This window comes from Mastomys coucha, unplaced genomic scaffold (genome assembly GCF_008632895.1).
Source record: "Mastomys coucha isolate ucsf_1 unplaced genomic scaffold, UCSF_Mcou_1 pScaffold11, whole genome shotgun sequence".
Lineage (NCBI taxonomy): Eukaryota > Metazoa > Chordata > Mammalia > Rodentia > Muridae > Mastomys > Mastomys coucha.
The window spans coordinates 14,172,279-14,187,845 of NW_022196893.1; the positions used below are offsets into that span (position 1 = coordinate 14,172,279).

At 47.7% G+C, this 15,567-nt stretch overlaps 1 protein-coding gene and 1 long non-coding RNA gene across 8 annotated transcripts in view; one reads left to right on the forward strand and one right to left on the reverse strand.

Annotated features, from left to right (window-relative positions):
* Pacsin2 (protein kinase C and casein kinase substrate in neurons 2) overlaps positions 1-15,567 on the reverse strand; it is a 91,283-nt gene that overhangs the window by 10,640 nt on the left and 65,076 nt on the right. For 5 of the 7 annotated variants that reach the window (XM_031351052.1, XM_031351045.1, XM_031351017.1 and 2 more), the window contains 4 exons: positions 6,695-6,851; positions 4,865-5,100; positions 2,884-3,039; positions 508-683 (listed from right to left, as the gene is read on the reverse strand). In XM_031351052.1, coding sequence (XP_031206912.1) covers positions 508-683; positions 2,884-3,039; positions 4,865-5,100; positions 6,695-6,851 — 725 coding nt within the window. Of the gene's footprint in view, positions 1-507; positions 684-2,883; positions 3,040-4,864; positions 5,101-6,694; positions 6,852-10,954; positions 11,333-15,567 lie in introns of those variants that run through there. The other 2 variants (XM_031351007.1, XM_031351001.1) reach the window with 2 other exon arrangements.
* On the forward strand, positions 39-10,447 carry LOC116076946. Its single transcript, XR_004113143.1, has 4 exons — positions 39-709; positions 5,417-5,513; positions 10,022-10,090; positions 10,273-10,447. It is a non-coding gene; the product is annotated as an uncharacterized LOC116076946 (long non-coding RNA).

A 15,567-nucleotide genomic window follows, 5' to 3' on the forward strand; every position in this document is an offset into this window, starting at 1 on the left:
GCTTTGACCTGACATTCATTTCTCAAGGGTTCTCCCAGATGGATGTAGGAAGTGGATTTCTCTCTGTGTCCCCAGTCATCTGAGTCTCCTGATGTGGGCACACTGTATCACAAGTCAAATGGAAGTGTCTCACTGTTCTGGTCTCCCCAGGATCTTCAGCCACCAAGATATCAAGGCCAATCTGGCAGCAGGGATGAGAAGGCCTCATGAAGGCGTCTACAAGGGACTGGGGCAGAAGACATGAGGCCTGGGCAGTGCTGCATCAACCCAGATGGATTTCTAGAGTGCTGGGTCTGGCCTGTCCTGGCTGTGGCACCAGAAGAGACAGCGTCAGGTCTGTTTAGAGGTGACAGCATCAAGCCCACCACGCCTGCCCTGCAAGCATGTATCTGGGTATCTGCAATGTGGTGTGAAAAGCCCTGCCACCCCAAGGCAGCTGGGCATTACCTTCGTGTACTGACACCAGCTTCCTGTGACTGACAGTTGGCTTTTGCTCAGGGCACTCACCTAGCCACATTGGACAGGTCCAAGTGCTTCTGAACCTCCAGCAGAACCTCCCGGAAGAAGCGCAGGCGCTTCTCTTCAAACTGCTGACACTGCTCGAACACCTGCTCCATGTTCTCCATGTACTGGGGTGTGGTCTGATCAAGCTCCTTCAGGGCCTTCTCATACTTGTCCTTGGTCTGTGTTCAAAATGCCATAGACAGAGGTTTGTTTCCACCTCGCTCTTGTTTATTGCATGTGCCCTGTGATTTCTGTGCCCCCCCACCACAGGTAGATGGAGGTGAGAGATGGTCACCGCAGTATTCAGATGGGCTCTAACTTCATTACAGCGTCCACACCTGGGTGGGTTCTTAAGGCAGGCCTGGTTTGAGGAAGTAGGTCTCAGGTGGAGCTACCCTGTTTGCATCCTTCCTCCCTGGTGGTTTCTGCCTTCTTTACTACATGCTTCCACTGTCATGGTGTTCTAACTTGAGCGTCTGGAACAACAGAACCCAGGCAGCCCGACATGAAGTCTCTGAAACTGAACTATTTCAAGCTGTTTCTCAGGTATTCTACACAGGAAGAAGAACCAACTACCTGAGTGCCCTGAGAACTAAAGATAGATTTATGGGCCTGTCGGAAACTACTTTTAACTACAGGAACACATGCATACATGCATACTCTTCCTGGCCACTAGAACAATTTTTGTCTTCTCACACTGGGGCACCAAATGTACTCCATCTAACCCGGGACCCAGGCTCAGGGGCCCCTTTCTGTATGTTCTACAGAGACTTCTTTGAGCCTTTCCTGGCCTACTAGAAACAGTTTCCACTCACATTCTGGGCCCTATTCCTGTTTTTTAACCCCTTTCTCTTGGCATCTAGTTCCATCTTCTGAATGTAAGGAATGGCTCAGCTGGGTCCCCCATGAGAAAAGAAAAGGTCACATATGCAAGAACAGAGCTCCATAGAATTTCTGGTCACACCCTGCCAACTTTAGCACTATTCTGTGTCCCAAGATGGAAGCACTGGTTGGGAGCGTTGGATCACAGCACTGAGGTACTGGAGTCTTTGGAGTACCCCAATGTTCCTCTTACTGGATCCCCCCATTTCCAGTTGATATATTGAGTCTATATCCTGCCCCAGAATCAACTAGGGACAAAGCAGAGTCATCACTGTTCAGAAAACCCCAATGTAGATGTAGAAAGTCCTCAATGGTTTATCAAAGAGGCTGTGCCTGATGGGAACCTCCTCTCTAATGAATACTGCAAGACACATTTCTGGCCTAGCCAGGAAGACAGTCCATGAGTGACAGCTGGTGCTAGCTTGAACTTCTCTCCAGCATTCTAGGGATTATTTAGATTCTGAGATTACTGGCCGGACACCCAGGAAGGAAAAGTTTCAAAAGGGAGGCCACCAATACAAGCGTCTGCCTCCATGACAGATACTTCTGGTCAGACCTCATGCTCTGGGTCTGTTGCAGAAGCGCCACATTGGCGGCATCTGCTCCTCCCTCTCCTTCCTTTATACAGACACAGACAGACAGACACACCATGGGTGTGCTTTATCTTTTTTCTAAACACCTTCAGGGCAGCAGACTCCTATGGCCCTAGCAATGTCTTAGTGTTCCCAAGGCCTTATGTTTCTTGAACTCAAGTACCCACTCCTATCTAGCATGAGGCCCAGATCCCTCATGTGAGGCTGTTTTCAAAGATCCCCCAGTCCCTGACCCCACTGGGTTGGGGGCTACTGGAGCCATAGACCCTTATGGAGATGGCTTTCCCCATGCTAGGAATGGTGGTGAAGAAATGGTAATGCAAGGTGCAGATGCTGAAGTCAGAATTGCCGCTCTCATGTTCCAGGGCAGCATGTTACTTATCCTCGATGACCTTGGCTCCTTATTCATAAAGCAGGAATGCCACCACACAATCCAAAGGGATTGCAGGGCCTTATCAAGCCTGGCAAGGATGTCAAGTAGGTGCCAATCAGTTCAGCACTTGCACATGCCAGCCTTCAGTCCTGTTGGGACCCAGCCTGCTGTGACCTCACTCTGTCTGCTCCTGCAGAGTCAGGTCCTGCAGACCATAGGCAGGGAGGCGGTCCCTGAGCCATCATGTATAGAGCAATGACAAAGGGGAACAGAGAAATCCAGCCCCCAGGAACTTGTAAATGACAAGATGGCAATTAGTACTTAATTCTTGTGATTCTGGACCATCCTATACTAGCAGGATACAATCAAATTACAAAGAGTTCTGATGAAGCCACGTTCATGCATCTCACCGACCCACTGGAGGTAGGCTGCCTCTCAGCAGAAGCAGAAGGGTTCCCAGGACCCCTGGACCCGTGTGCTATGCACAAGAGACACTGACACTCAACAGGGCAAAGCAAGTCTGTGCTTTACCTTTAGAACATCCTGTTTGCATTTCTCTATCTTGTCTTGCAGTTTCTTCAGCTGCTCAGGGTTGAGGGATGGATCGGCTTTGCTGTTGGCTTCCCGGGAGATGGCCAGTTTCTCCTCTTTGCATGCTGTGTGGTGTGCTTTCTTTGCTGCTTCCACCTACGGGACAGGGCTTTCTCAGTGTAGTCGTGCTGCGAGCTCACACCTTCAGACATTACGTAGGCTGGGGAACTGCAGACAAATGTTACCCTGGGACAACTGCAAGGCCTCAGTCTGTAAGCATCTACCCACACATGGCTGGAAGCACTGAGAACACAGGACAGCCATCAATCCATGACTTAATTTGTGGATTTGAATTAGGTGGCAAAATGCAGGCATGATTAAATGCTGGAGTAAATTAGAAGGGGCTGCAATGCTATGGAGGACAATCAAGCTGAGATATAATGGTAACCGCAGAAGCACAGGGACAGAATTCTATGGGGAATGGTAGGGAAAAACCCTGAGATGGCTTGGAGTGAAAGAGGTGAAAATACTTAAGGAAAAAGCATGTCAGGACAGCCAAGACAAGGTGCTCCAAAAAACAAAACCAAAGCAAACAGAAACCAAAAAACCTTCAAAGGTGTAATGGTGCACACAGGCAGGGCTTGGTGAGTTCGACGCCAGCCTGGTTTAGAGTTAGTTCCAGGACAGCCAGGGCTGTTACACAGAGATGCCCTGTCTCAAACACACACACACACACACACACACACACACACACACACACACACACACACACACACACGGGAGGGGATCTCTCCCATGAGTAAAAAGCTTAAAGCGGCTGGCAGGGATTAGGTTATAATTCCCAAGGGCTTTTTTGACAAAGCATCATAATATATTGTCTAAACTAGTCTCCAAAGTCAAGAACTTACATCAGGGGTTCTCAACCTTTCTAACACTACAACCCTTTATTACAGTTCCTCATGTTGTGGTGACCCACCAACCATAAAGTTATTTTCACTGCTACTTCTTAACTCTAATTTTGCTACTGTTATGAACTGCAAAGTAAAGATCGGTGTTTCCAATGGTCTTAGGTGACGACCTCCTGTGGAAAGGGGGCCATAACCCACAGGTTGAGAAACACGGTTTAGACGATAATCCCAGCTCAGCCCTTCCAGGTATCAGCAACAGAGCCTGGCCCCTGGGTCTAACAGCTACTTTACAGTCTCTCCTCTTCCCCATGCCCTGCTCCTGCCCTTCCCTCCCTCCGAGATATATGCATACTTAACAGTGATCCCAAGCCACAGATTTCAGGAGAAAGAGAAATGGACAGTAAACAGACACATGGAGGGAAGACAGTTTCATTTATGAAGGCTCAGGGCAGGCAACGTGAAAGGAGAGGTGGGAAAAGCAAGATAGAGAAAAGGGAGAGCAAGCAAAAATGGAGGCACACATGGATGACTCTGAGGAAAGCAGAGCTCTTGGCAAAGGTGGACGGGTGGCATTCCAGTGAGAGGTGGAGGTCATGCCACAAAAAAGATGAGGTGAACATGCTGAAGCCAGAATGACCAATGACTTCCACCAGCCAGCCAAGGCCACACAGGAGTTTGACTGGTGCTTTTGAAACAGTGGCATCTGTGTTGTATGCTAATTTGGGAGAAAATCCCACATAAGAAAAAGATGATTCTTGAACTAATCCTGTCTATTAGTCCAAAGGTCTCCATCTCTGACACAGACAATTCCCCAGGCTGCAGGGAGAGTTGTTATTGAAAGAGAGCTTTGTTAACAACCTTAAGTTTGAGTCTATGATGGGCTGGTATGGATTAAATGTAAAGAAAACACATAAAGCAGGGTCTTGGGCCCAGGGATGGCCTGCTCTTTACCAGCTTTGTCCTCCTGTGGCTAAGCAGGTGCCTGCAGGTGCCTGCAGGGAGCCCTATCAGTGCAGTAGCTTCCCAGAGAGAGAAAAACTAGGCTCAGGAAGAAGGCTGAGGGAGGGAGGTACCTCTTTCAGCTTCTTGGCCCAGGGCTTCTGGGCCTTCCGAAAGCCATCCTCCGCTTCCTTGGTTTCCTTGAAGCCTCCCATCATCTGCTTGTGAAAGGCCTCCTTCTGCCAGTTCTTGATCTTCTCAAAGTCTTCATTCATCAGCGATGCCTTCACTTCCAGGTGCAGCTCACTTACCCTCTCTGCTTCAGTCATGACAGCCATCCAGGCCTTCTCCACAGTCCCATACTGTGGTCCTGACAGGAGAAAAGTGTGTTAACTTAGCCTTTGCTAGCAGCAGGGTTTCCTGTGGCCCCCACAGCTGTCTGCCTGGAAGCAACCCGGGCTGCAGACAATTGTTTTTCTAAAGCCTTTGAGCTCTTATGTGTGCACATGCATATGGGTGTCCATGTCCATGTGTGCAATGTGTTTATGTGAGAGCATGTACACCTGATATGCACATTTTCCATGCACATGTGTGAATGAGTGTATATGTGATGTGCATATACATTTTTGGTGGAGGCTAAGGCTCACATTAATCTTCCTTAATCACCTCTCTGTTTTTCGATATAGACTGTATGAAACCTAGAGTTCATGGATTCAGCTACACAGGTTGGCCAGCAACTGCCCAGGATCCTCTCATCTCTGTTTCACACAACTGGGACTACAGGTTTGCAATGCTATGCTTGGCTTTTTAAAGAGATTTATTTTTACTCTAAACATATGTTTGAGTGTGTGTGCATATTTGGTGCCCATGAAGGCTAGAAGAGGATATTGGCTCCCCTGGAATTACAGGTACTTTAGAGCTGCCATGTGTTGGTAACAAAATCAGATCCTCTGAAAGAGCAACCAGAGCTCTTAAGGACTGAGCGGTTCCCCAGCCTGGGCCTGACTTTTAAGTAGCAAGGAGTTGGTAGCCAGGCTATTTGTATGGCAAAGCTTGCACCTAAACCAGCTTCCCTGCTCCTTCATTTAGAGATCTCAATTTGTTTAAAGATGGCCAGAAAAAGGAGAACTCTCTGAAGTGAATGGCCCACCTCTCAATCAAGAATTCTCTTGCTCTTATGACAGTCCATGATTGTGAGTGATCTCCCTCAAGATGAACTTATCTTTATTCACTCTCATGAGTGGTGGGCCCAGAGGAGGAGTGTCAATGGAGACAGGACAGAGAACATTTTGTAGTCCCAGGGGATTAGGGAAGACCCAAGGAGTCAATTTTCTGCTGGCCCAAGCCCCACTCCTCTCTGTCATGACTGGGAACAAAGACTGCAGGTTGCTGTGAGTATCAATGGCCCAGCTGGTTCTCCCCCTTCCTATCCAGACCCCTTATCCAAAGTGACAGTCCTGATTAAGAGTGTTCCTCCTGAGCCTTGGGGAACTAGAACTAGAAAGCAATGAACTGACATAGTGTCCTCACACATCCAGACCATGTGGGCCTGTACAGTTTCTCTTTCCTCTCTTCCCTCTTGCATAACAAACTTCCTTTCTGCTGAAGAAATGGTCATCCTACGGCATCCTCAGGCCCTCAGTAGATATCACTCTCTTGTCATCCTGTGGATGACAAGGGAGCGCTGCAACAGGAGACCAGCAATCTTTGCAACTGGCAGTTTGGTGTCATCAAGGAAAGGGGACAGAGCTCATGCAGCCTGTGGTTACGAGGTGACAGGCACTGTGCTGCATTTCTCAAAAAAAAAAACCAAAAAAACAAAAAAATACCACAAAAAGCCCAACTAAACAAACAAAAAACCACACAGCCTCAGGAGCTGCAAGACGCACTCCCAGCCCACTTGTGAGTAACTCATCAGGGGTCCCTGTCAAGTGGGTAGCTGGTACCATGCCTGGCTTGCTTACCCTTCTCTACAAGCTGTCTCCAGCGTCGGGCCCATTCAGTGAGCTGCTGTGCATATGCCTTCTCGATGCGTGCCCGCTCATGCAAGCAGTTCATGAGGTCACCACACAGGCGGTGGCCATCATCAATCCGCTTCACAGTCCGTTTGTAGTTTCCAACCTGCGAGACAGAGCTATGCTGAAAGGCAAGCACTCAGCATGGCTGTCCACTGGCTAGACCCTCCAGCATGGCTAGCCTATCTGTCACTGCTACACAGTGGGGTCCCTCATGTTCGGCCTAGGGGTTATCCCATCTTCCCAGACCGATGGTTCACCCATGTTGCCAGGCAAGCCCCCGTTTTATTACCAACAGAAACAAGTAAATCACCCAACTGGAGCTTCTGAGTATAAAACTCCAGGTCAGATCCTATGGCAGAAACCAATTAGTAGGTCAGGGAAGGAGGCAGAAGAGCAAGGGACAGGGCAGACGGAGGATAGGGGTAGCTTCCCTGAGCAGGTAACATTTAACTAAATCCTTACTTCCCAATTTAGGGATTATTACTTCCCAAAGAGAATAGTACGTATACTTTCCCACCTAATGAGTGCCTACTAGGTGCCAAGAACCTTAATAGGTATTTCACACATTGCCTAACCCCTAAGTGGCAGCAACTACCCCCCCACTTCACAGATGATGAAACTGAGGCTTAAGAGTACTGAGAACTGGCATGAACTGCACAGCCACACTGGCTGGGCTGGAGCTTAAGGCAGCTTTAAAAATACTTTTCGGTAGGACAGCCTAGATGGCAAAGCTCAGATTTTTATCTCCTTTGTCAAGGGCAACTTTGGGCTACTCTTTTTCACATACAAAGGGAGAAGCTAGATTATCTAAATTAGAAATAGCTATGAAAACACTTTTATACTCTGTGTGAGACGTATATACAGGCATGTACACATAGGCATGGAAGCCAGAAGTTAATGTTAAGCATCTTCCTTAATCATTCTACATGTGTGTCTGTGTGTGTATGCGCGCCCACATGTGTGTGCGTGGGAGTTTATTTTTGAGACAAGTTCTTACTGAATTTGAAGGTCACTCTTGGATTTAGCTGTACTGGCTGGCCACCAGAGATTCTCCAGTCTCTATCCCCCAGCACTGAGGTCCAGGCAGGTGTCATCATACTCAGCTTTGTCTGTGGATCCTGAAGATCTGACCTTTGGCCACCATGCTGCATGCCAGCATTTACTGACTCAACTACCTCTTCAACCTGTTTCACCCTTGAAGCTGCTGCCTTGGAAGGACCCCGGCGCTAACAGGGGAGGGCCCACGGAAACCAGCACAGTCTCACTAGCTTCCTACCAGTACCTTCTGAGCTCTTAGCCACTCTTGGGCTTTCTAACCCTCTTTCCCCACTGACTGTCCAGTACATCGTCAGCCTCAAGCCCCGGAAGGAAGATGGACAGGCAGCCCTCTCTGCAGTGCTATGGCACTTCCAAGCCTCTCTCCTCCACTGCTGAGCTAGCTAAGGGAGGAGGGCGGCTGCTGGAGATGACCTGCAGGAGGGAGAAAGACAACACCTTGCAAAAGGACAGACATGCAGGTACTGCATGCAGATGCAAGAGGAGCAAGAGATGGTGGCTACAATAACTAGAGGGAAAGGCTAGTCCTGGATCCAGAGCTGTAGGAAGGCTGAGGTAATGGCCTCCTGCAGGACCCAGAGTCTACTTAACAGGAAAGAACTCCAAAAGGCAGACAGCCTGGGAAACCTGAGGCCCAGCACGACTTTGGCCCATTTCCTAAACGGTGGAACCCTTGAATCCTCCACAGAGCCCACGAAGCCCAGGCAAGCCAGACTTCTCCCCTCAGTGAGACTGGAAGTTCAGTGACCTAATACCTCAGCTTTTCCTTTTCCTTACCACAAAACGAAAAACAAAAAAGTAAAACAATCTCTACAACACATACACATACTTGCTCCTCTTCAAATAGGGCTTTGAAATTTACAGAAGAACAAAACGAAACATAACTCAGTACCACTGGACTGATGGCAAGAGGGAGGGAGTGTAGAGAGGATTATGGGATTCTGGTTTCTTTAAAAAACAGAAATAGAAGAATGTGCATTCATTTTAATTCCAGGTGTAGAAATATGGGCTGCTTCACAGCAGCTGACAATGATTTGCCTCGTGCTTTAGCAGAGTTGGGGTTTTGCCAGCTGCAGGCAGTTTCTGTGATTGTGTGACATTTGGAATTCTGGGGACTTTTCAGAGGGTATAAAATGCTAGGGCCCTGAGGGCCCGTCATTAGGGGCCCAATTGGCTGCAGTTTGTTAGTAGTTGTGCTCAAAGAAGAAAGAGGAAAGAAACTGGATCCAGATCTCTCTCTTCCTCTCTCCTTTCTCTCTCTCTCTTCCCCCCTTCTTTTCTCCTATCCAGCCATAGGGGTGAAACCAGGGTATAAAGGGTGGGAAAAAGAAGCTATGGTCAGCTACAACAGAGTCAACCTGACTGAGTCTCCGTGGTAACATGGAACCACACAGTGTTCATTTGTCACAGCAGTGCTCAACTGGAGATGATGATCCAGTTGATGATCAGATGACGATCTGATCTTATCTTAGCATCTGGAAACCTGCTCAACTCTTCAAAGGTTAAAGCCCAGATTTGAGGAAAGGAGAGAACATCTGCTAATTATGCAGCCCAGTGGCATACACTTAAACAAGAACTCTTTAAACATGAAGGGCAGCCTCCTAGTTCCCAGTGCAGGGAGGCTGCCTCAGCAAACAGACATTTCAGGTCGATAGAGGTGGGTCTGGAGGAAGCAGAAAAACCTGACCTGGTCCTGGGATTGCTTTTGGGGGACAGGTGGTCATATAGACAGGCACAGAGGAGAGACAACATATAACACGTTCTATGCGAAGTAAATTACCCAAATGTAGCCAAGGATTCAGGAAGTGCCTGTGGCCTTGTGTGAATAGAACCAAGCGAAGAGCGTGGCCATACTCATGTTCCTGCCTGAGTTGCCTTGGTCCTGAGGTACTAAGGAAACTCCTACCCTGCCCTCCCTGGGGTCAGCCCCAGTGTCACAAGGAACCCAAACAAACAGTATTTCCTGACACCACAGAGAGGCTCAGCTATCACAAGGCTAATCTGGAAATGAGAGGAGTGGAAGCTCTCTTGCAGGCAGTGGCCTGGATTTGTGGCCCACACTCCCCTGTTTGCCTCTGGGCAGGCAATGGCCAGCCTTGTCCTCTGCCACAGCCAGGCTCACTTCTTGCACACTAGGCCTGGGTAGACCCAGGTAACAAAAGCACCAAAGGCCTAGAGCACATGGACCAAAGTCTCTGCCCATTCTTCTTCTTCTAGGTCTTCCACAGCAGGCTCCCAATGAAACCATGAGCGAGCAGTAAAGCGACAGAGTCACCAGGAGAGCATGTGAGCCAGCACACTTCTGCAAGTTAACATGGGACTCTTTAATTAGCATTCACATGTTAGAGCTACATGAGTGCACAGTTGCTATCTTACCAAAAACTAAAGATTTCTGTTCAGAAACAGACAACCTGAACAACTGTATACTATAAACACTGTCTCCTAACTGGGATGTCTAAAATCAACAGGTGGTGCTACAGAGATCAGCTGTCAGGAGTTCTTTCCAGAAGACCAAGTTCAATTCCCAGCACCTATGTTAGGTGGCTCACAACTGACTAGCTCCAGCTCCAGGAGGATCTCATCTGGCTCCTGTGGGTACACACACACACTATTATTTGAAAATCTGCAAGGGAATTAATTTCTAACCACCATGGTGAAAAAGACAGGGCTACTGCAAGGGTAGATGGGAAAAGGAATGTAAAAACACAACAGAGCATCCAGGGAGCTCTTTCCACCATAGGCTAGCGCACTGCAGAGAGGCAAATCTCAAGCTCAGGGTAGAGCAGGGCAAAGCAGTGGAAGACAGACTGCTCTCAACAACCAGGAGGTACTCAAGTCATTAGGCACTCCTACACCTGAACCTCTGGTCCACTCAGCAATTTGGTTTCAGGCTAATAACCTCGCGTCCCAGGCAGACAGGAGACTATTCCCTGGGGGTAACATGGGGTGGGTGGCACAGTCACGGACTGGAAGGCAGATGTGTGGGTCAGAGTGGCCTCACCACAAACTAGAGACTTTATAGAAATCGCAAAGGCTTGCACATGAGGCAGGGAGAAACAGCGTCAGAAACACAACAATACAATCTGCACCACTGCAGGGGGAGGTGGGTGTAAACAGGCAGTGGGAGCTGCACTGCCCGGCTCACAGTACCTTGCTTGAGAAATGGCTCAGCCAGTCTTCCCCATGGATGCCTTCCTGGCCACTCACATTCTGGGGAGGCCATCTGCCAGCACTGGCATCACCTGCACCCCTCCGCTGCCGGAACTTACTCCTCCACGCTGAGTCTTGACAAGCACTCCAGCTAGGGGTCACATGTGCCCTTGCAAACAGAGAACCCATAGCCACAGATTCTCAGTCACCTCAGGCACATTGGTCTTGATCCTTAGCTGGACTAGACTCTCTTAGCCAAAAGTGTCACACATCCTATCACTGTGAGCTGCATCACAATAATATATGTGCTTTGCCAGGCACAGAGTGGCAGTCCCATTGTGACATACCATCTCATGCACTCTTACTGGGTGGGAATATTAGTGTTCCCATCTTATGAAGAGTTATAACCAACCATAGGTCCCTCTGCCTCAATCAGGGAGGATACAGGGCTGCAGAGCAGGGCCAGTCCCAGTCCCCACTCCTGTTTCTATTGTATCCCAATGCAGCTTCATCCCAGGAACCCCAAATCTGTATACTACTAAGACAACTTGATGCTTTACTCTCATAATGAAGGCTCAAGAGCCGCATCTGCCCCCTCATCCCTTGAAAAGGAAAGCATCTGTCAGCAGAAGGCTGGCAACGTCCCTCCAGGCAAGTCTATGCTCTGGAACTCTAATGTCTGACCCAGTACTGATAGAGGATGCCTACAAGCTGCAGCACCTTCTCTGCTAGCTTGGAAGACACAAGGAATGATGGACAGATGGGCTTTGGGAGTGTGTGCTTAATTACAGCTCTGCAGGTGGTAACAGTACTAAAAGGCCCTCTGACTTTGTGTTCAAGCCCCTAGGTTCCCTTGGTCCTCTTTATTCCTCTCCACCATATCCCAGAGGAACAACACAAAGCATGTGGTATAGATAGGTCTGTTGTCTGCGTTTCTGACTCTGGAGCTTGGGGTGGGGTGAACACAGAGCACTTATGCACCCTGTGTCCCAGAGGTTCACACTGCAGGCCGGGCTCCTCCCACCAGCCATACTCTCAGAAGTTGCATGACACGGATCTAAGTTCTTTTCTGGCTATTTTGTCATCTTGTCCACCCAGGGAATGAGGGAGAAGCAGCTCAGGTGGCCTCCAGAGGCCTTGCATGGTTCTGGAATCTTGAAATGAGCTGTGTCTGCCCCCCACACTAGCCAGCCAGCTCCAAATAGACAGTGAGGCATTCCTAATTCTCAGCATCTGACATTCTGGCAACTCCTCCTTGCCACCCACAAATATTTAATAAACATCTGCTGTGTGCCAAGGGCTATGTAAGGCAGAGTGGTGTCATAGTGAATAAAACATCACTACTTTGGCCTGATGGGACTTTATGGCCAAATAACATAGTTCTGGGAAGGAACACTTCTGAGGTGGTCTGAGCTGGTCTGGAGACATGAGCTAAGAGTGAAGGACCTCGGGCTTCTGGAATGCTTGGGGCAGGAGGGCATGATCCACACAGCATAAATGATGCACAGTACCACGCCTCCGATGTCTACACTGCAACTCAAGCCAGCAGACATCTGCTACACACAAAACAGTGTCATTATTCTCTGTTTTCCATGCCCATAGACTGGGCACCCATTTCATCATTTCAGAGTCTATTCTGGATGGTAGCTACATCTGGATTCTGGAAAGAGAGAAGGCTGAGAAGTTGCTAGGATACTTCCCACCATAGATATTGAAGTAACCTAGAGTCTTTTATTCACAAAGTTGTCAACCCAGGGAACCTTCCCATCAACAGTCCAAAAGAATCAGCATGTTGACAGATGGCAACTCTATTTTCTTAGGATCACTATTGCTGTGATGAAACCCCATGACCAAAACAACTTGAGGAAGAAAGAGTTTATTCCACTCCCAGTTCCATATCACAGTTCAGCATCTAAAGCAGTGAGGACAGGAACCTGGAGTCAGAAGCTGATGCAGAGGCCAGGAAGAGCACCATGTTCTCTATGGTTTGCTCTGCCTGCTTTCTTACAGAACCAAGGACCACCTGGGCATGGATGGCACCATTTACAATGGGCTAGGCCTCCTTCATCAATAACCAATTAAGAAAATGCCATTGTTACTGGAGTATCCTCTGACAAGACAGCAATGTGTATGATAAGGACAGAGAGATAAGCTACTCATGCTACTTCAGAATTCAGTGTTCTGAGTTCTAGGGCATGGTGTGCCATGCTTATTTAGAAGTGCAGTGTGCCAAAAAGTGTCAGCCAGGTCTCCTACAGTTCTGACCACTGTATCATTCTGCTTTCCTCAGAGCAGAGCTTCCTGATCAATGAGTGGAATATGCCAGCCTATACATTACAACTAAAGAGAAAATAACATAGGCAAGTAGATTATAAGAGTTATAAAAGCAAAGAGGGTATCTGGGCATGGGAGCAGTATCATTTCAAATTTTAGAATCTAATCTTATAGGATCCATATCAGGAAATAGGCTGGAGCCATTAACAAGCAGCTGCGGACATGGTCCTTTGTCCTCCACCTCTGCTAACAAGAGAGGCTGAGGTACCAACACCCAATCATTTTCAGTCCTGGCATTAGTTGGAGTCAGTGCAGTAAGTGAACGCATGAGCAGGGCAGGTGCTTGCTGCCGACTTGTGGCTGCTCGGTTTCATCTGCTTTATTGCTGTTCTCAGCTGTCCAGGATCTGGTGAGCCGAGTCGGGGTACAGATGGGCTGCAGTCCATTTTCTGGAAAACCACAAGAGAAACCTCTCCCAATGGTAAGTAGTGGCGCCTGTGATTGGCATTTACCAGTTATTACATCTTTCCAGGTCCCCAAGGGTGACCTTGCAGGGCCTGACTCAGGTGCCCAATGTTTATGAGCTGCAGCATTTCCCTTGTCTTTTTTTTTTTTTTTTTAATTTAAAGTAAGCAATGCCATGTTAATAAGATGTTAAGGGTGAGCCTTATTCAGATTAATACCTCCCCCATCTATCAATCTGCTCTCTCAGTAGTTTGTGTGAACTCTCTACTACTCTTTGGCCTTGGGATTATAAGAAATCCCAATAACATGTGAATTTTCCATTGGAGACAAAAGTCTTTAAAATTGAAGGAGAGGTAAGCCATCACAAAACATTCTAGTGAGCAATGATAGGAGAGAACTTCTCCCCCATCATGAGTGTGGCCATACGAATATGGAAGTGTCTACCCAACATGAACATTTATGCTGACTGAACAAGGCAATATGCATGATACCATTTGCCATAATGCCCCTGGGGACTGACTCCTGCAAAGGTCCTAAAGGGAGAGATGGGGCACAGGAATTATATCCAAACAAAAAATCTGTTCTGTTTGGAGAAGCAGGAAAAAATGGTGTTTATGGACTGTGCAGACTGCTGAAAACAACTGTGCAGTCACTGCATCCTACTCCAGGGAGGCCACTAAAGGCTGTGATGCTTCATCAGCAAGAGCCATTTCTTTATTTAGCATCCTCGGAAGAGAATTATGGGCTCTGATACTCAACATAAAGATAGGATCTTGTTGCTGTTGCAATGCAGCTTGCAAAGCTAAAGTATGGAAATCAAAGGAAGACATCATTTTCGTCTTTATGAAAGTAGCAGTAATCTAGGCGTCAGCTGAGCACAGTAAATAAGGTCACTAGGTTAACACACCAGAGACTGTGCTTTATGGCTTTGAGTGAAATTTTCAACTCTAAATGTTTGTAGAGAAGCTCTCCTGAGAGTGGCCTTCAAAATTTAAACTATTAGCTATTGAGTACTATGTAAGCCATTCTTCCATGGGACTGCATCAGTGAGTCAGTCACATTGTATCAGGTCCAGGTGTAGGGTTTGAACTAACAGGAAAAAAGCTCTTTCCGGTGATTTGTCCTAAATCTGAAATGGGCTTCCATGGAGGATAATGATTATCCAGTCTTCAACCAAAAATACTAGCTTGAAACAAAGAATGATTACTGTAAATTAATGGCTGTTAAGTCATATAATACTCTTCATTTTCCTTTAGATTTTTTTCTGAATGACAAAAACAGGAGTTTCAGGGACTGAGGCCTGGGTCAGTATGTCTCGGGTATTTCTGTTCTTCTAATTCCTGGAGCACACTGCAGCTGCTCTTTACTTAAAGGCCACTGCTCCACCCAAACAAATTCATCTGTTTTCCATTGAACTTTTATGGGCCCAGGAAGAGAAGCAGAGACCCCTAATTAGAGTTAAGGCTGCTGCAAGAGCTTCTGCAAAGACAAAGGCAGTGTCTGTCTGAGTGCCTGCTCCTGATGCCAGGATCCAATCATCCAGAGGGCACTCTTTACTGGCCTACCACCCCTATAGCTCTGCTATGGCCTCATCATAAACAAGCTGGCGCACAGTAAACTAGCCACCTTAGCATGTTGCACTTCTATTACATACAATTTAGTACTTGAGCCAAAAATTTAGTAAAACGCTTAGTAGGTCCTATCTTTAAATCTTTGAAATTTGCCGTGTCCTGTGAAGACTATCTTCCAAGTTTTTTGGGCACACAGACAAACTTGACCAAAATGTTGATGAGGTCCAGGAGGGGCCTGCTCAGCAGGTAATGGGAAGGTTCCTTCCCCTGTAACACCTCTATATTCATGGCTACACCTGAATT